The 20051-nt window shown below is 39.2% G+C and overlaps 1 protein-coding gene across 2 annotated transcripts in view; it reads right to left on the bottom strand.

Annotated features, from left to right (window-relative positions):
- Nucleotides 1–20051, bottom strand: part of RUNDC3B (RUN domain containing 3B) — a 198651-nt gene that overhangs the window by 63925 nt on the left and 114675 nt on the right. For both annotated transcript variants that reach the window (XM_010370648.2, XM_010370649.2), the window contains exon 7: nucleotides 4512–4680. In XM_010370648.2, coding sequence (XP_010368950.1) covers nucleotides 4512–4680 — 169 coding nt within the window. The remainder of the gene's footprint in view (nucleotides 1–4511; nucleotides 4681–20051) is intronic.

The raw sequence follows: 20051 nt of genomic DNA, 5'->3' as shown, positions 1-20051 counted from the left end.
AGTGAGTCAGTGAGTGGGTAGTTAGTGAATGTAAAGGCCTACAACTACAGTACCCTACTGCAGACTTTATAAACACTGTACACCTAGCCTACACTAAATTTATTTTTGTTTTCTTTCTTCAGTAATAAAATTGAACTTAGTTTATTCTAACATTTTTACTTTACAAACTTTTAAACATCTTTTTGACTCTTTTGTAATAACAGTTTAAAACATACATTGCACAGCTATACAACAATATTTTCTTTTTCACATCCTTATTCTATAAGCTTTTTTTCTATTTACACATTTAAAAATTTTTTAACTTTTTAAACTTTTTCATTATAAATGAAGACACAAACACACACATTAACCTAGGCCTACACAGGGTCAGGATCATCAATATCACTGTCTTCCACTTCCACCTCTTGTCTGACTGGAAAGACTTCAGGAGCATTAATACATGGAGCTGTCATCTCCCATGATCACAATGCCTACTGCTGGACTACCTCCTAAAAGACCTGCCTGAAGCTGTTTTACACTTAATTTTTTTTGTTTTTTAAGTAGAAGGAGTACACTAAAAAATAACGACTAAAAAGTATTGTATAGTAAATATGTAAACCAGTAACAGTATTTTATTATCAAGTATTATGTACTGTCCATAATTGTATATGCTAGTTTTTAATGACTGGCAGGGAAATAGGTGTATTTACACCAGCATCACCACAAACACATGAGTAATGCATTGTGTTACAACATTACCATGGCTACATCACTAAGTGATAGGAATTTTTCATCTCCATTATAATCTTATGGGACCACCTCATATACATGACCCATTGTTGGCCAAAACATTATTATGTAGTGCATGACTGTATTTGGTAGACTCACCAAAACAATACATGATAGTTTTTTTTGGTGGGGGATTGGATAGATTTTAAACTACTTATTCAATTTGTTAAATGGCTATATATCTATCAGTTTTGATAAGTAGTATTTATAAAAATTCTTTGTTTTGCAAAGTATTATCATAAAATTATTTAAATATTCTCTAATAATTATTGGGAGGGTTTCTCCCACATTTATGCTGTGCTGTCTATTCTTCCATTCTTAAGATTATCTGTGCCTTAATTTAAAAAAAAAATTATTCTAGCTAGAATGTCTATTTCATTAATTTTTGCAAATAATTATCTCTTGGTTTTGTTAATTATGTTTCTTTGTTTTTTACTTCATCAATATCTGTTATTTTATTACTTTCCTTCTTTTTGAACTGGTTTGGTTGCTCTTTGACTACTTCTTGGATACTTATCTCTGTAATTTTCATTGTTTCTTTTCTAAATATCTAAGTATTTCTACAAGTACTATACAAGTTGTGTGGCAACTTACAACGGTTAGTATGCATTATTTTCATTCTCATTCATTTTAAAGTATTCTATTTCATCAATTTTTTGACCTATAATTTAGACAATTTTTTCTTTAATTTCATGGGTCACATGTGGGTGGTGCTAAACTTTTTGTATTGATATCTAACTTTACTGCACTATTCACATGACCTTATATTAATATAAAAGTTATACTAAAATGATAATATTGTATCATTTCTTTGGTATTTGTGGACATTTGTTTTGTGACTTAGTGTGCTCCATAAAAAATTGGCTGGGTGCAGTGGCTCATGCCTGTAATACCAGCACTCTGGGAGGCCAAGGTGGGCAGATCACTTGAGGTCAGGAGTTAGAGACCAGCCTAGCCAATGTCATGAAACCCCGTCTCTACTAAAAATACAAAAATTAACCAGGCATGGTGTCACATGCCTGTAGTCCCAGGTACTTGGAAGGCTGAGGCAGGAGAATCACTTGAACCCAGGAGGTGGAGGTTTCAGTGAGCCAAGATTGCACCACTGCACTCCAGCCTGGGTGACAAAGCGAGACTCCATCTCAAAAACAAAAACAAAAAACAAAACAAAACAAAACAAAACAAAACAAAACACTATAGCTGTTCCATATACGCTTGAAAAGGTTACATATTCTAATTGTTAACATTTAATATATTTTAGATCAGGTTTATTAATTGTGTTACTGAAGTTCACTACATCCGTTCAATCTATAAATTACTCTGAAAGACCTTAAAATTTCTTATTATAATTATGGAATTACCAATTTATTCTTGACATTTAATTAACTTTTGCTTTACATTTTCATGGATATATTGTTAAATATATGTAAGTTCAGCACTGATATATGTTCTTGGTGAATGCTAAAGTAAGCATTATTAAGACTAAAGAAAGACACTGTCTTTTAAAAAAATGTTTCCGCCTTAACGTCTACATTTAATGATATTGACATAGAATTCTTTTAGCATCTGTCTAGTATATTTATTCCCCTAGTTTCAACTTTTTATGTCATTATATGTTATGTGTCTCTCTTATCAATAGCATAGAGCTAAATTTTATAATTATTTTTCAATAAATCTAAGAGTTTATCTTAACTGGCAAGTTTCTGCCATTTACTTTTATGGTGGTGTTGACTCTTCTGGTTATATGTAATTTGCATTTTTTGTTCTCTTTTCACTATCCTTATTTTTTCTAATGTGTTCCCTTCTATTCTACTGATCAGTCTTTCCTTATTTCTTTTCTTTCCCTCTACTAGTTTGAAAATTAAACATTCTACTTCTGTTCTCTTAATTGCAACTTCTAAATGTTAATTTTGGAAACAGGCACACACATTTAAAAATGTCTCTAACTTCCTTCACTATATTACAAAGACCTTGAAAGACTAGCTCAAAAGACTACTCAAAATTCATCACTTTCTAATTATTTCACCATATTTTAATTATTATCTATGTTCTTATGGTCATTTACATCTATTTCATCTATCTTAGTAGAAACACTGTGTAATGGTGTTCTACTGTGCATCTCTCACTCTTTCTGATGTTTTTCAGTCAGTGTTTTAGTTCTGCTCTGCATTCATACTCCCAGTGGTGGTCTGTAGCTGGCTTGTATAGGCTCTCAAGAATTGACTGTTAAATTTCAGAAATTTAACGCAGTTGTAAAACATTGCTGTTAGTAAAATTAAATTATATAAATTTACAACTCAGTAAATTATATTAAACACAAAGGCAATAACTAATCAAAATTCATCACTTTCTAATTATTTCACCATATTTTAACTATTATTATCTATGTTCTTACAGTCATTTACATCTATTTCATCTATCTTAGTAGAAATACTATGGAATGGTGTTCTACTGTGCATCTCTTCCCAATTTTGCATTCAGTGATGTCATATTGGTAGCTTTAAATTGGCCATGATGGGAGTATTTATCCCAGAAAAACTGGCAAACACTACAATTGAGGGCTTCTGTTTCCATCTCCTCTAAAAGAGCCAGTTAAACATATTTCAGTATACCAATGTCACCCCATATTGGTCATTATTTTTGCTATTTCATGTAACCAAGGTTTCTTTACAAATTTATTTGTTTACTTTGTCATTTTGCATCTCACTCCTGCATTCTAGGTTCAATTTCCACCTGAATGACAGGGTCCTATGCCTGCTGTTTCCCTGTTGGTGTTAAAATGCAAGTTTCTAGGTTAAGGAATTATGTCTTCACCCCCATCCCTGGGGCCTACAGTTCTCTCAATATATGCACATATTCTTATTGTGTTAGGTCTATGTTTCTGATCCCTAGTGAGTTCCTTTTCTTGAGGGAGTTGCTCTGAATAAATCTTTTAAAAAACTGTATTCTACTCAGCATTTTCAGATTTTTGCAATGAAGATACTTTCAGATTATCTTAGTCTGAATTCTTGCTGGTACCACAAGTCTCCTTTAATAGCGCATGAAAAGTTTTCTTCATATGCATTATGCAAATGTTTATAGCTATATAATTTGGATTTAAAAAGTATTTTCTAAGCAACAGCTATCTGTATAGATAAAATTATTTATATTTGTAAAATGATAACAATTTCCCCACTGCATTTTTAATTTTTTGAATATTTCTATCACTAATTCCATTGGGCTTTCCTTATTTATATCATCTATGAATGATGATATTAAAGAAGAAGAAAAGGGAAAAATAGAAAATACAATAAAAAAGTAATGGTTAAAAACTCCTTAATAGAGTTTGTTTTCTTTCTGTTATATACTCCACTTTGCCTACTACAGTGCTTAACACACAAGAGCTGCTAAAATATCTAATTTTCAAAAAAACAGATGTACGTGCTTAGGCAATCACTGCATTTTCACAAACCAATAATCTTTTATAAAATTAATGATAGAAATTAAAATCTCAAATACATAAATTAAACTGCTTATTAAAATAATGGCTTGTTTTTATGTTAAAACATAAAATTGGAAAAAGTTCAACAAACAAAAGCATCTTCTATGACTGCGTGATTTTTCATTAAAAGGAGGACAATTCAAAAACAGAAGAGAAGCAGCAATGGATAAATAATTTTATTCAGTTAAAAATATTTCGGCAGTCACAGTTCAAAGGCAATAACAAGAATAAAATTAAGTGTATTTTGATAATTTTAAAATACCTTCTGTTCCAGGGTAAGCTGATACTTTTGTTTAACTCTCTTACACTTGTTGAACCAACTGTTCTCATCCATGAGGAAAGGAGGTCCGACATTCTCTGGAGTACTGCTTTCACTACCACTGCTTCCCAAAGTCCTTAGCTCCTCCTCATCACTGCTGATACTATCAGAACTGGGAATATCAAAAATTTTTTAAAAGTTAAAAATATGTTCCAACTTGATTCTTAAACACTTTTATATTTGCAAGCTACAGTGAAAAAATTTGAAAATATTCAGTACTAAATACAGAATTACAATGATATTATAAAGATTTTAGCTTCCTGAAAAAAAAAAAAAAAAGGCAAGTTACATAGGCTGCTGAATCCCTCTTGGAAACTGATTTGTTTTTCTAAGACCACCAGAGTGGGCACAAAAGAACCAGCGGCTAGGCAAGGGTAGGAGCAAAACTGCAAGTTTATTTTGGTCACCTAGGTTCAGGGGAAGAAGGTGGGTAGGGAGAGGTCTGTTGGCCTCCGGCAAATGAGGCCAACCGAGTCACCCGTGCAGCTCTCGGACGGAGTTCCAACAGTCCCCACCGCAGTGGGGAAGCTGGGAAGTCAGTGCCTGGCGTTCGTCCGGAGCGGCTTTTCTAGGAGTGGGAGGGCAATAGGCGGGGCACAGGCGTGTCGGGGGCGTTCCACAGGTGCGACCAGGTAAACCTTGGTCTCTTCAGATTGACATCACCTGGCGCATGCCTAGTTGGTCTGCGCCTTCCCGGGTGGACGGCTGCATTTTCGCGCGCGTGGGAAAAGTTGGGGGGGATGAAGAACCCGGAAGTGCACCATCTTGCCTCCGTTCATCCAAACAGAAACCAACCCTAGAGATACTACAGAAGTTCAAGTGAGGTTTATGTTAGGCAGGAATCTAGACCCAACATAGCGGTATCACCCGGCATGGCAAGCCGTTAGGACTTCCCGCCCTTCACTTCCTGCTAAGACTCTCAGCGCACGAAAAAAGCCTGCGCCTGCTAAAAAATCCCTGCTCTGTGCAAGCTCCTGGACACGTCATTCCTCAGAAATTGAAACCTAACTCAGGAAAACCGAAACCTACAAATCCCACCTACCTCACCCTATAAAAGGCCCCCCCGATACCCACCCCGGGCACAACTTCCTCGGCCCTCCTCCTAGAGGACCGGTGAATCTCGCCCGCGAGCCCAATGACGGCTACCTCTGTTCTCATCTGCCTTGTGTCTTCTTGCTCGGCTCCCCATTACATTACATTGGTGCCATAAACTGGGAGGAGACCCCTCCCCAGACCCCTGCCGGTTAGGGCAGGCTCTCCTCTCCCGGAGCCAGAACCTCCTCTCCGAGCCAGGAGCCCTTTCACCAAATCCGAGACTCAATTCAATCACTGCTGGGTAAGTTTTCTCCCGTACTGCAGGCTCCGGGAGTCCCTGCCCGAAAATGCGGCCACATCAGGGCCTCCCCCATCCGTCACCTGTGACCTCGGCACCAAGGACGAGACGTCCAACCTCTCCGGAAGCCGCCACACCCCGCACTCTGCGTGGCAGTGGGAGGATGCTCCCGTTGCCTCCGGACTGCCCGCCTCAGGATCATGGGGGCTGCCCAGTCCAAACCAGACCCAAAATCCCCTCTGGGGTGCCTCTTGGCTGATTTCCAGGCTTTAGGTCTCAGCCAAGACCTAAAACGAAAGCGGCTTATTTTCTTCTGCACAGTGGCATGGCCGCAGTATAAATTAGATAATCAGTCTCAGTGGCCTGCAGAACGCACTCTAGACTTTAATATCCTCACAGATCTGACCAAGTTTTGCAAGAGGCTAGGCAAATGGTCCGAGGTACCCTACGTTCAGGCCTTTTAGGACTTGCGTTCCCACCCAGACCAGACCTCTGTGCCCGATGTTTGTTGGCCCAGGTCTTGCTCGTGAAATCTACTCCCTCAAGCAAGGAGAAGGACGACTCCTCCTCTTTCTCTGAGCCCCCTGATACTCTTTCCCTGACCCCGCTTCAGTCCCCCGCTCAACCTCCCCCTTACTCTGACCCATCGTCATCTCCATCCTCATTGGCGCCACCCCTTCTGTCCACTCCTCCTGTGTCCCCACCAAACCTGACGGATCCTGTCTCTCCTAACTCCAACCTGACGGATCCTGTCTCTCCTAACTCCTCCTCCTCCTCCTCGCCTGTCTCAGCCCATACCCGGTCCAACACCGACCTCCTGTGCCCCTTGCAGGAAGTGGCAGGCGCCAAAGGAGTGGTCCGGGTCCATGTGCCGTTTTACTGGCAGACCTAAGATTGAAAAGCATGTAGGCTCTTTCTCGGCTAACCCCACTCTGTATATCAAAGAGTTCAGATACCTATGCCAGGCGTATGACCTCACCTGGCATCATCTCCATGTCGTTATGACCTCAACCCTGTCCCCTGAGGAACAGGAGGTATCCTAGCGGCAGCCAGGCAGCATGTTGACCAGGTTCATTTAACTGACCCCCCCATGCCAGTAGGCACCGAGGTGGTGCCCTTGGCCAAGGCCAGCTAGGACCACCAGGTTGGGCAGGCAGGCCGCCAACGCCGAGACATGATGGTACAGTGCCTTCTTGCCGGCATGCAGGCAGCCTCCAATAAGTCGGTCAACTTTAATAAATTAAAGGAGGTAGTCCAAGACTCAGATGAAAATCTGGCCATTTTTCTTAACTGACTGACTGAGGCACTCACTCAGTACATCCGCTTTGACCCTGCCTCCCCCGCAGGAGGAACCATCTTGGCTATGTACTTTATTTCTCAGTCCATTCCGGATATCCGGAAAAAATTTGAAAAGGTGGAGGACGGCCCTCAAACTACCATCTAGGATTTAGTCAAACTGGCCTTCAAGGTCTACAATTCCAGGGAGGAAGCAGCTGAGGCCCAGCGACAGGCCAGGCTAAAACAGAAGGTACAACTCCAAACCCAGGCCTTGGTAGAAGCCCTGAGGCCATCTGGCTCCAGGAGCTCTCAGAGAAGAGGTACTCCCCAAGCGCCACTTGGTGCCTGTTTCAAATGTGGCAACGAAGGCCACTGGGCCAAGCAGTGCCCCAACCCTCAGGAGCCAACTCGCCCCTGTCCGAGCTGTCGGCAGATAGGCCATTGGAAGTCAGACTGCCCCAACCTGAAGACGGTCGCTACGCCTCCACGTGACAACCCTCCTCCAGGTACTAGAGGCGTCTTCCAGCTCCTCAACACCGACGAAGATTGAAGAGGCTCAGACTCGGGAACCCCTCTTACTGTCGCCGAGACCAGGGTTATGCTCCAGGTAGCGGATAAGTCCATATCCTTCCTTATGGATACGAGGGCTACCTACTCTGTTTTGCCTTCCTTCAGTGGCCCCAGCCATCCCTCCGCTGTCACGGTCATGGGAATTGATGGCACTCCCTCCACCTACCGCCAGACTCCTCCTCTGTCTTGCCGCCTGGATGGCTCCCTCTTCTTGCACTCATTTCTTATTCCTTCATGCCCAGTCTCCTTGTTAGGACGAGACCTCCTCTCCAAGCTAGGGGCCTCAGTTCACTTCCGGCCCAACCCCTCCCTGCACCTCGCATTCTTCTTTCCCCTCCTCTCGCCTGATTAAACCCCGCCAGGCTGACCCCCCACTCCCGTTTCTAGTCCCCATTAATGCTAAGATGTGGGACACCTCTACCCCAATCATTGCCCAGCACCATACTCCAGTCTGCATCTGGCTGAAGGATCCCTCCAAGTTTCCCTCTAGACCCCAGTTCCCTATCTCCCTTGAACACCGACAGGGACTAAAACCCATCATCATGCGCCTGCTCCAGCAGCAAATTCTAGTCCCTGCCAACTCACCACGCAATACTCCTATCCTGCCTGTACGGAAAAGCTCTGGGGCCTACCGCCTTGTGCAGGATCTACGCCTCATCAATAAGGCAGTAGTCTCCACCTTTCCAGTTGTTCCTAACCCATATACACTTCTCTCGCACATTCCCTGATACCACTCATTTTACTTTCTTTGACCTAAAGGATGCCTTCTTCACCATTCCCCTACACCCTGACTGTCACTTTCTGTTTGCCTTTACATGGGAAGATCCAGACACTCATATTTCTTCCCAGCTGACTTGGACTGTTGTCTCAAGGGTTCCGAGATAGCCCCCATTTTTTCGGACAGGCACTGGCACAGGATGTTAGCCTCTGTCCCCTTACCCACAGCACACTATTGCAATATGTAGATGACTTATTACTACGTAGTCCCTCCTGGGAGAGCTCCCTTGCGGATACTGCTACACTTTAAAATTTTCTTGGCGACCGAGGTTATCGGGTTACCCCAGCCAAGGCTCAGCTTTGCACCCCTTCTGTCACCTACCTAGGCATATTCCTCACACCCACTACAAAAAGCCTCATGGTGGATAGAATAAGCCTCATCGAAACTCTCCAGCCTCCTCAGGATACGGAAGAGGTCTTGTCCTTCCTAGGACTGGTAGGGTATTTCAGGCACTGGATTCCCAACTTCGGGGTCCTAGCCAAGCCCCTCTACCCGGCTGCCAAGGAAGCACCCACCGGACCGCTGTCTGACCCCTCATTAGTTGCCAACTCTTTCAAGAAGCTTCAGGACTGTCTCCTTTCTGCCCCTGCTCTCTCTCTCCCCAACCCCCTTCGGCCTTTTCACCTATTCACCGAGGAGTGTCAAAAGGTAGCTACTGGCCTCCTAGCCCAGCCGGTTGGATCCACATACCAGGCTGTGGCCTATCTCTCCAAGCAGTTAGACCCCACGGTCCAGGGCTGGCAACCTTGTCTGCGAGCCCTGGCAGCTGCCACAGAACTTACCAAGGAGGCCTTCAAGCTCACCCTAGGACATTCTCTTACTGTCTAGTCTTCTCACCGACTATCAGATCTCATCACACACAAGTGTCTCAGCCACCTCACCCTGTCCCAGCTTCAACAGTTCCACCCCCAATGCTTCCTGGTGCAACCGGACAGAATCTGCACCTCCACATCTAACTGCCTCCGCAGCTCCCTGTGTCCTCCACTTCATCCAGGACCACATGAAAGGAGTCTCCCGGGTCACTTTCAATCAGATGCTACTCCACCCCTATACCCGAGTTCTGACCTCCAAAGAACCCCACAACGGCCTATATCAGCAGGAAGCAGCCAGATGAACACGTTGCCCCTTTTTCTTATTAGAAAGAGGTCGGAATGTTAGGCAGGAATCTAGACCCAACATGGCGGTATCACCTGGCATGGCAGGCCCTTTGTTAGGACTTCCCACCCTTCACTTCCTGCTAAGACTCTCAGTGCGCAAAAAAAGCCCACGCCCGCCAAAAAACCCCCACTCTGTGCAAGCTCCTGGACACGTCATTCCTCAGAAATCGAAACCTAACTCAGGAAAACAGAAACCTACAAACCCCACCTACCTCACCCTATAAAATGCCCCTGATACCCGCCCTGAGTGCGACTTCCTCGGCCCTCCTCCTAGAGGACCAGTAAACCTCGCCTGCGAGCCCAGTAAAGGCTACTCTGTTCTCATCTGCCTCGTGTCTTCTTGCTCAGCTCCCCATTACATTACAGTTTACAGATATAAGGAATTAACATATAAACCAAGAATGCCCAAAGGAGAGACAAAAGATTTCCAGAGAAGAGAAACAGACACTCTAGATGTGCCAGAAACAGTCTTCTATCTGAGTTCTTTTGTGCTTAACGTCTTTCATCTATAATGTTTTCAAGGTTTATCCATGTTGTAGTAGGTATTAATGCTTCACCCCATTTTAAGGCTGAGTAATACTCCATTGTATGGATACACTACATTTTTAATTTATTCACCAACTGATGAACACTTGCGTTGTGTCCACTTTTGGCTATTAAGAATAATGAACGTTCATGTACAAGTTTTTGTCTGACCATATGTTTTCAGTTCTCTTGGGTGGAAAGAGAATTGATATCTAGGAGTAGAATTTCAGAATCACACGGTAATTCTGTATTTAACTTTTGAGAAATTATCTAACTTATTTCCACAACAACTGCATCATTTTATATTTCCCCATCAGAAATGCAACTTCTCCACATCCTCACCAATACTTATATTTTGTTGATTTTGGATATAGCTATCCCTGTGGGTATAAAGTGGTGTCTTACTGTGGTTTGACTTTGCATTTCCCTAATGACTAATGATCTTGAGTATCATTTCATGTGCTTCTTGACCACTGTACATCTTCTTTGGAGAAATAGTTATTCAAGTTCTTTGCCCATTTTAAAATTGGGTTATTTATATTTGTGTTGCTAAGTTGTAGCAGTTCTTTATATATTCTAAATACTAGACCCTGATTTTGTATATGACTTGCAAAAATTTTCTCCTAGTCCCTGGGTCACTCTTTCATTTTTTGATGGTATCCTTTGATAATGCAAGTTTTTAATTTTGATGAAGTCCAACTTATCTATTTTTTCTTCTGTTATTTATATTTTTGGTGTCGTATTAAAAAAACAATTGCCTAACTCAGGGTTATGAAAAATTTACATCTATGTTTCCTTTATAAGATTTTATAGTGTTAGCTCTTACATTTGGGTCTTGGATTCATTTTTGAATTAATTTTTGCATTTCATATGAGTTTAAGGTCCAAATTCATTCATTTGCATGTAAATATTCAGTTGTCCCAGCATCATTTGGTGAAAACACTATTCTTTCTCCATTGAATGGTTTTGGTACCCTTTTCAAAACTCCACTGACCATAAATGTATGGGTTTATTTACAGAATTTTAATTTAATTCTGTTGATTTGCATGTCTATCCTTGTGCTAGAGGCATATTTTTCTGATTACTGGAGCTTTGTAGCAAATTCTGAAATTAGGATGTATGAGTCCTCTGATTTTGTATTTCCTTTTCAAGATTGTTTTGGCTATTTAGGATCCCTTGCGATTCAATACAAATTTTGGGATTAGCTTGTCCATTTCTACAAACAAAAAAGGATGTTGGAATACTGATAGCAACTGAATTGAATCTGCAGATCAATTCAGAAGTATTGCCATCTTAAGAATATGAAGTGTTTCAATTAATTAACAAGGATATCTTTTTATTTACTTACACCTTCTTCAATTTCCCTCAACAATGTAGCATCAATTTTTAAATTTAAATTAATCAAAATTAAATTTAAATGAAAATTCAGTTCCTCAGTCACACTACTTACATCTGAAGTAGTGAATGCCACATGTGGCTAACGGCTACTGTATTGGCTAACACCAACTAAAGAAATAGGTATGTGTGGGCATTATATAGTTATGGTAATTGATATTACGGATCAATAAGTGTGAATAGGCTAAAATCACTCATTAAGGAAAAAAAAAAACCTGTATCACAGAACAAAACCCAACTGTAAACTGCACAAATGAAATACATCTAAAACTAAATTATTTATTTATAGTTTATTTCAGAGCTTTGATGTAAAAAATTCAGCGATTTGAACTTCTAAATAATTATTTTTATTTTTAATGGTTATGGGTACATAACAGGTGAGGTATATATTTATGGGGTACATATGATGTTTCAATACAGGCATTTAATATGTAATAATCACATAAGGGTAATTGAGGGTATCCATCACCTCAAGGATTTTTTTTTTCTTTTTTTGATACAGGATCTCACTCTCTTTCCCAGGCTGGAAAGCAATGGCATGACCACAGCTCACTATAGCCTCAAACTCCTGAGCGTAAGCAATCCCCTCCCCTCAGTCTCCCAAGTAGCTAGGACTACAGGCAAGCACCACTACATCTGGCTAATTTTTTTTTTTTTTTTTTTTTTTTTTTTTTTTTTTTTTTTGAGACGGAGTCTCCCTCTGTCGCCCAGGCTGGAGTGCAGTGGCTGGATCTCAGCTCACTGCTAGCTCCGCTTCCCGGGTTCACGCCATTCTCCTGCCTCAGCCTCCTGAGTAGCTGGGACTACAGGCGCCCACCACCTCGCCCGGCTAGTTTTTTTTGTATTCTTTTTTAGTAGAGATGGGGTTTCACCGTGTTTGCCAGGATGGTCTCAATCTCCTGACCTCGTGATCTGCCTGTCTCGGCCTCCCAAAGTGCTGGGATTACAGGCTTGAGCCACCGCGCCCGGCCCATCTGGCTAATTTTTAAAATTTGTGTGGCAACAGAGTCTCACTATGTTGCTCAAGCTGGTCTTGAACTCCTGGCCTCAAGTGATCCCCCTCCCTCAGCCTCCCAAAGTACTGGGATTATAGGCATGAGCTACCATCCCAACCACATGTATCATTTCTTTGTGTTAGGAACACTCCATTCCACTCTTTTGGTTATTTTAAAATATAAATAAATTATTGTTGACTACAATCATCCTATTGGGCTATCAAATACTAGATCTTATTCATTCCAACTGTTTTTATATCCATTAACTATCCCGAGTTTTCTCCCCTCCCTTACTACCCTTTCCAGGCTGTGCTAACCATCATTCTATTCTCTATCTTCATGAGCTTAACTATTTTAATTTTTAGCTCCCTCATATCAGAATATGGGAAATTTGTCTTTCTATGCCTGGCTTATTTCACATAACATAATGTCCTCCAGGCCCATCCATATTGTTGCAGATGATAGGATTTCATTCTTTTTTATGGCTGAATAATATACCATTGTTTATATATACCACATTTTCTTTAGCCATTCATCCATCCATGGATACTTAGTATGATCCCACATCTTAGCTATTGTGAATAATACTGCAATAAACATGAGAGTGCAGATATCTCTTTCATATACTTTCTGATTTCCTTTCTTTTAGATATATACCTAGCAGTGGGATTGCTGGATCATATGTTAGTTCTTTTTTAAGTGTTTTGAGAAACTTTCATACTGTTCTCTGTAGTGGTTGTACTAATTTACATTTCCACCAGCAGTGTAGAAGGGTTCCCCTTTCTCCATATCCTTGACAGCATTCATTATTACCTGTCTTTTGAATAAAAGATATTTTAACTAGAGTGAGATGATATCTTACTGTAGTTTTAATTTGCATTTCTCTGTTGATTAGCGATGTTGTGCAGTTTTTCACATACCTGTTGACCACTTGTATGTTTCCTCTTGAGAAATGTCCATTCAGATCTTTTGCACACTTTTTAATTGGATTATTTGATTTTTTTTTCCTATTGAGTTGTTTGAGCTCTTTATATATTCTGGTTATTAATCCCTTGTCAGATGAATAGCTTGCAAATATATTCTCCCACTTGTGTGTTGTCTCTTCACTTTGTTGATTGCTTCCTTTGCTGTGCAGAAGCTTTTCAACTTGATGGAATCCCATTTTTCCATCTTTGCTTTGGTTGCCTGTGCTTCTGAGATATTACTCAGGAAATCTTTGCACAGGTGAATCAGTGACCCGCAGTTTTTCCTAGTTTTTTTTTTTTTTTTTTTTTTGTAGTAGTTTCATAGTTCCAGGTCCTTTTTTTTTTTTGAGTCTGGGTTTTGCTTTGTTGCTCAGGCTGGAGTGCAGTGGCACAATCATGACTCCCTGCAGCCTTGAACTACTGGGCTCAAGTGATTCTCCCACTTTGACCTTCCAAGCAGCTGGGACTACAGGTGTGCAACACCATGTCCAGCTAAGTTTTTAAAAGATTTTTGTACAGACAGCATCTTACTGTGTTGGCTAGGCTGGTCTCAAACTCCTGACTTCAAAAGATCCTCCTGCCTTGGCTTCCAAAGTACTGGGATTAAGGGCATGAGCCACTGCACCTGGCCTCAAGTCTTAAATTTAAGTCTTTAATGCATTTTGGTTTGATTTTTGTATATGGCGAGAGACTGAGGTCTACTTTCATCCTTTTGCATATGAATATCCAGTTTTCCCAGCACCATTTATTGAAGAGATTTTCTGTTCCCCAGTGCATATACTTGACCATTCTAGAAAATGAGTTTACTATAGATGCACGGATTTATTTCTGAATTTCTGTTCTGTTCCATTGGTCTGTATGTCTATTTTTATGCTGGTACCATGCTACTTTGGTTACTATAGTTCTGCAGTATTTGCAGATGATTTGATTCTTCTAGTTTATTTCTTTTTGTTCATGATAGCTTTGGCTATTCTGGGTCTTTTGTGGTTCCATACAAATTTGTATAATTTTTTCTATTTCTGTGAAGAATGTCACTGGTATTTTGACAGAGAATACACTGGATCTATAGATTGCTTGGTGTGGTATGGACACTGAATTTTCCAATTAATGAAAATGGAATATCCCTTCATTTTTTTGGTGCTCTTCAATTTCTTTCATCAGTATTTTATAAATTTCATTGTAGAGATCTTTTACTTCTTTGGTTAAGTTAATTCTTAGGTATCTAATTTTATTTGTGGCTATTGTAAATGGAATTGCTTTCTTTGTTTCTTTTTCATATTGTTGACTGTTGGCACGTAGAAATGCTACTGATTTTTGTATGTTGATTTTGCATCCTGCAAATTTACTGAACTTGTTTATCAGTTCTAATAGTTTTTTGGTGGATCTATTACTCCATTTATAGAAGTAAAAATCAAGCATAACTAAACTATAGTGTGTAGGAGGTAAGGTACATTCTTAGAGTAAAATTTAAAAAAAGCAATGAAGTCACTACCAAAAACTGTATTATTACAGTAACTATGTCTCAGGAGCTCGTGGGGGGTTGTGATTTTGAAGTGATAAAAGCAGGCCTTTCACAATGCTGACTATGTTTACTTTACCTATACTGAGAGTGGTGATTATTCAGTATACACTTCATAAATGTTTTATGCTATACATTTATGTTTTATCTATTTTTCTTTGTGAGTTTTATTTCACAATAATAATAGGTTTAAAAGACCTAAACAGGACATCCAGTTAGAATTTTTGACAAAGCTCAAAGTCATGGTCTGAGTATTGGAGGTGAGACCAGGAGGAGGGAGAGGGTATTATCTAACTATTATGATTTCTTCAAACAGTGCATATCCCAAACAACATATATAACATATTTCATCAATTCCAGGACAAAATCAAATAAAAGATGCACCATTACTGTATGCACCAAGAAAGGAAAAACAATGCTGACAAACTATGGCACAACATTATTTGTCAGAAATATTGAAATGTAAAACAAAGAAGTATATAATAAAATTGATGAAATATGGTGTATAGAGAATAACTATTATACTTCTCACTTATTCAAACTACTACTTTTTGAATATAAAATTTTTTTATATTTTAAGGGAGTAGATGTAAGTAAAATAAGCCATAACCTACCAATCTGGTTTAAGTGTAGTACAAAGGCCTACAATAATCTAAATGAATTTAGGCACCTTTTATCATTGAAATTATAAATATTTTGCTATATTGGACATGAAAAAATACTAGTAAAGTAAAAAACCTGACATCATCTTTATAGATAATTATTCACTTAGATTAATAAAAACTCAATTATATTCTAACTTTTTGGCCTTTTTTACAATATTAAATTTACATAAACAAAAATATCTTAACAGGACTTTCTATGAATAAAAAAAAAAAAGATTAAAGCAGTTGTTCTACATGATTCCCTAAAAACAATGCCCGAAATACTAGAAAGTGAGAGCTCAGTAAAAAAAAACAAGAAATAAGTAAAAGGATACAATAAAATCAAGGACTTACATGTAATTTGGTAAAACTTACAAATAGCCAAATTTTTCATTAAAAAAGAAATACATCTCAGGTGTTTAATATGTATGTAACTGACTAAATCTTTACAAGTTATAATCCTGCCCTGCCCTGCCCCCAAAAAAGGACTGTAAGTCTTAAAATGAAAAATAAGTCTCCTATCTCACACCACCCTCCTCCAATTCCATTCTTATAGGACAATATTTTTTACATTTTTTACTCTTCTTGTAAATTATCTCCATTACCCTATCTTCCTATTTAGATGCCCTTCATTTCTTTCTCTTGCCTGATTGCTCTGGCTAGGAGTTCCAATACTACTTTGAATAGAAGTGGTGAGAGAGGGCAACTTTGTCTTATGCCGGTTTTCAAGGGGAATATTTCCAGATTTTGCCCATTCAGTATAATGTTGGCTGTAGGTTTATCATAGATGGCTCTTATTATTTTGAAGAATGTTCTGTCAATATGCAGAACTCTCAATATGTATTGAGAGTTTTTAATGTGAAGGGGTGTTGAATTTTATCACAAGATTTTTGTGTGTCTATTGAGATAATTGTTTTTGTCTTTAGTTATGTTTATGTGATGAATCACATTTATTGATTACATATGTTGAACAAACCTTGCATCCCAGAGATGAAGCCTACTTGATCATGGTGGATTAGCTTTTTGATGTGCTGCTGAATTCAGTTTGCCAGTATTTTGTTGAGGATTTTTGTATTAATGTTCATCAAGGATACTGGACTGAAGCTTTCTTTTTTGTTGTTGTTGTATCTCTGCCAGGTTTTGGTATCAGGATGATGCCGGCCTCATAGAATAAGGTGGGGAGGGGTCTTTCCTCTTCAATATTTTGGAATAGTTTCATTAGAAATGGTATTGACTGGCTGGGCATGGTGGCTCACACCTGTAATCCCAGCACTTTGGGAGGCCAAGGAGGGCAGATCATGAGGTCAGGAGTTCGAGACCAGCCTGGCCAACATGATGAAATCCCGTATCTACTAATAATACAAAAATTAGCCAGGAGTGGTGGTGTGCACTTGTAGTCCTAGCTACTCGGGAGGCTGAGGCAGGAGAATTGCTTGAACCCGGGAGGCGGAGGTTGCAGTGAACCGAGATCATTGTGCCGCACTCCAGCCTTGGTGACAAAGTGAGACTCCATCTCCAAAAAAAAGAAAAAAAAAGAAAAAAAAGAAAAAGAAATGGTATCAGCTATTCCTTGTATATCTGGTATAATTTGGCTGTGAATCCGTGAATCTATCAGGTTCTGGGCTTTTTTTTTTTTTTTTTTTTCTTTTTGGTTGGCAGGCTATTTATTACTGATTCCATTTCAGAGCTCGTTATTGGTCTGTTCCGCTAATCAATTTCTTCCTGGTTCAGTCTTGGGAGAGTGTGTGTGTCAAATAACTTATCTATCTCCTATAGGTTTTCGAGTTTGCCCTGCATAGAGGTGTTCATAGTTATTTTGTTTCTGTGGGGTCTATGGTAACATCCCCTTTGTCATTTCTAATTGTGTTTATTGGGATCTTCTCTCTTTTCTTCTTTATTAGTTTAGCTTGGAACATAACTATCTTATTTTCTCAAAAAACCAACTCCTGGATTTGTTGATGTTTTGAATGTTTTTTTCTGTGTGTCTTGATTTCCTTCAGTTTAGCTCTGATTTTGGTTATTGTCTTTTGCTAGCTTTGGGGTTCATTTGCTTCTTTAATTCTTTCTATTGTGATGTCAGGTTGTTATTCTGAGATCTTTCCTACATTTTCATGTGGACATTTTGTGGTATGAATTTCCCTCTTAACATTGCCTTAGCTCTGTCCCACAGATTCTGGTATGTTGTATCTTTGTTCTCATTGGTTTCAAAGAACTTCATGATTTCTGTCTTAATTTCATTATTTACCCAAAAGTCATTCAGGAGCATGTTGTTTAATTCCTATGTAATTGTATGGTTTTGAGTGATTTTCAGAGTCTTGACTTCTATTTTAATTGTGCTGTGGTCCAAGAGTGTGTTTGGTATGATTTTGGTTCTTTTGCATTTGCTGAGGACTGTTTTATGTTCAATTATGTGGTCAATTTCAGAGTATGTGCCATGTGGTGATGAGAAGAATGTATATTCTGTTATTTGGGGGTGGAAAGTTCAGTATCAGTACTGCACAAAGCCCTTTTCAGCACAAGTACCATTCTATAAAATCCCCAGCAAGCCTTTTCTTCTTGCAGTCAGCTCCCCTCTTGCTGATCTGCCTGTTGCTTTCTTGGAATGTACTTTTATACCTTCTCTAATAAACGTGCCGTTCTATACATATAACTGTCTTGGCAAATTCTTCTTACTGCCTGCATGATACCGGCCCCAGATAGTCACTACCTGTGACAAAAATGATCTTACATTTCAGAAGGATCACTCTGGCTCCTCTATGTAGAATAAGTTATAGGAGTAAGAGGTACAGCTATGGAGACCAGTATAAATTTCAAGGTTTAAATTGAGGTGGAGTTGCCAAAGAATTTGCTGATGGATCCTATTTGAGTTATAGCAGAGAATTTTAGGATGACTCCAAAGTTTTCAGTATAAACAGCTATAAAGATATAACTATGATTGTTGGACTGGGAAAGACTAAAGAAAGAAATGTTTGTGGGGGAGAATTTAGGAGTTTAATTTTGTTACAGTCGAGATGCTTATTATACATCCAAATGAAAATGTTAATTTGAAGGCCGGATGGAGGAGTCCTAGAGTTTACAGTGGTGTCCTAGGTGGAAGCACACACTTAGATAAGTGTAGCATATAAACAGTATTTAAAGTAATGAAACACTGAGTGGAAAACTACCTAGAGAGTGAGTGTAGATAAGAGAAGATGGTTCAGGACCAATCCGTGAAATATTCTACATTTAAAGGTTGGGGAGATACAGAGAAATCAGGCAAGGAGAGTGAGAAGGGGCAACCAGGAGGAAAACTAGAAGAGCTCTGAAGAGAGAAGTCATGTGCATCACTGCCAAATCTAGTCGTCAATCTCCTCGTCTTGGATTTGGCAATGAGACATCACTGCTGACTTTGACGTGAGCAGTTTCAGGGGTTGGGATAAAAGCTTAATGAATAGTTCAAGAGAGAATGGAAGCAAAGAAAAAAATAACCTAGAGGCATAGGTTTATAATAAATGGAGGGGGAACAGAGAAACAGTGAATGTGGGGTTAGAAATGTTTTGGGTTTTGTTTTTATGGTGGGGAAAATAACAACATGCTTATATGCTGTGATATGTGGGAAGATTTAGAAAAGAGGGATAATTAATGGGAAGAGACAATTGCTAGAGCAAAGACCTTACTAAAAGAGAAGGGATGGGATACATTGCATAGGTCCAAGGAGTGGCCTTATGTAGAAAATGATTGATTTATTTCTCCTAAGACCAGGAGACTGACAGAGTACATGGACTACTATGTCGAGTAACGGCAATTTAACAGCATCCTTGGTCATGTCCAGTCTATTTACATCAGTGATTTTGTTTGTAGAAGTTAGCCTCTTTAGGAAATAACCTGTTTAAGTAAAAGACTTAGCTATAAGAATGGGGATAATAGCATTCAACTTAAAAGTGAAAAGTTGAAGGTATCTCAAACACCCACAATCATTAGCTATTGGACTTTTCACGTTTAAAATGTATTACAGAAACAATGTTTCAGGATGTTTAAAGTTATATCAAACAGTAACTCAGAGAAAAGCAACTGTTTCTCACTGGTACACATCCTGAAATTTAAACCAATATTAAATATAAAATATGTTTTAAGATGTTTCATAAGTATATTTTATATACTTACTTTTAAAAGGATAAACCCCCATTAAAAAAGACATTTTGATAAACATTTTTTAAAAGTTTGACTTTGCCAGTAATCAAATAAATGGAAATTAAAATAGTAGAATATCATTTTCACTTATAAAAATTACAAAATTGGCCATAACTTAAACACTCTGTTGGAAAGAGTGAGAAGCAGGCATTCT

This window comes from Rhinopithecus roxellana, chromosome 6 (assembly GCF_007565055.1).
Source record: "Rhinopithecus roxellana isolate Shanxi Qingling chromosome 6, ASM756505v1, whole genome shotgun sequence".
Lineage (NCBI taxonomy): Eukaryota > Metazoa > Chordata > Mammalia > Primates > Cercopithecidae > Rhinopithecus > Rhinopithecus roxellana.
The sequence above is the reverse complement of the archived record's forward strand: the minus strand, read 5'-3'. Positions and strand labels throughout refer to the sequence as shown.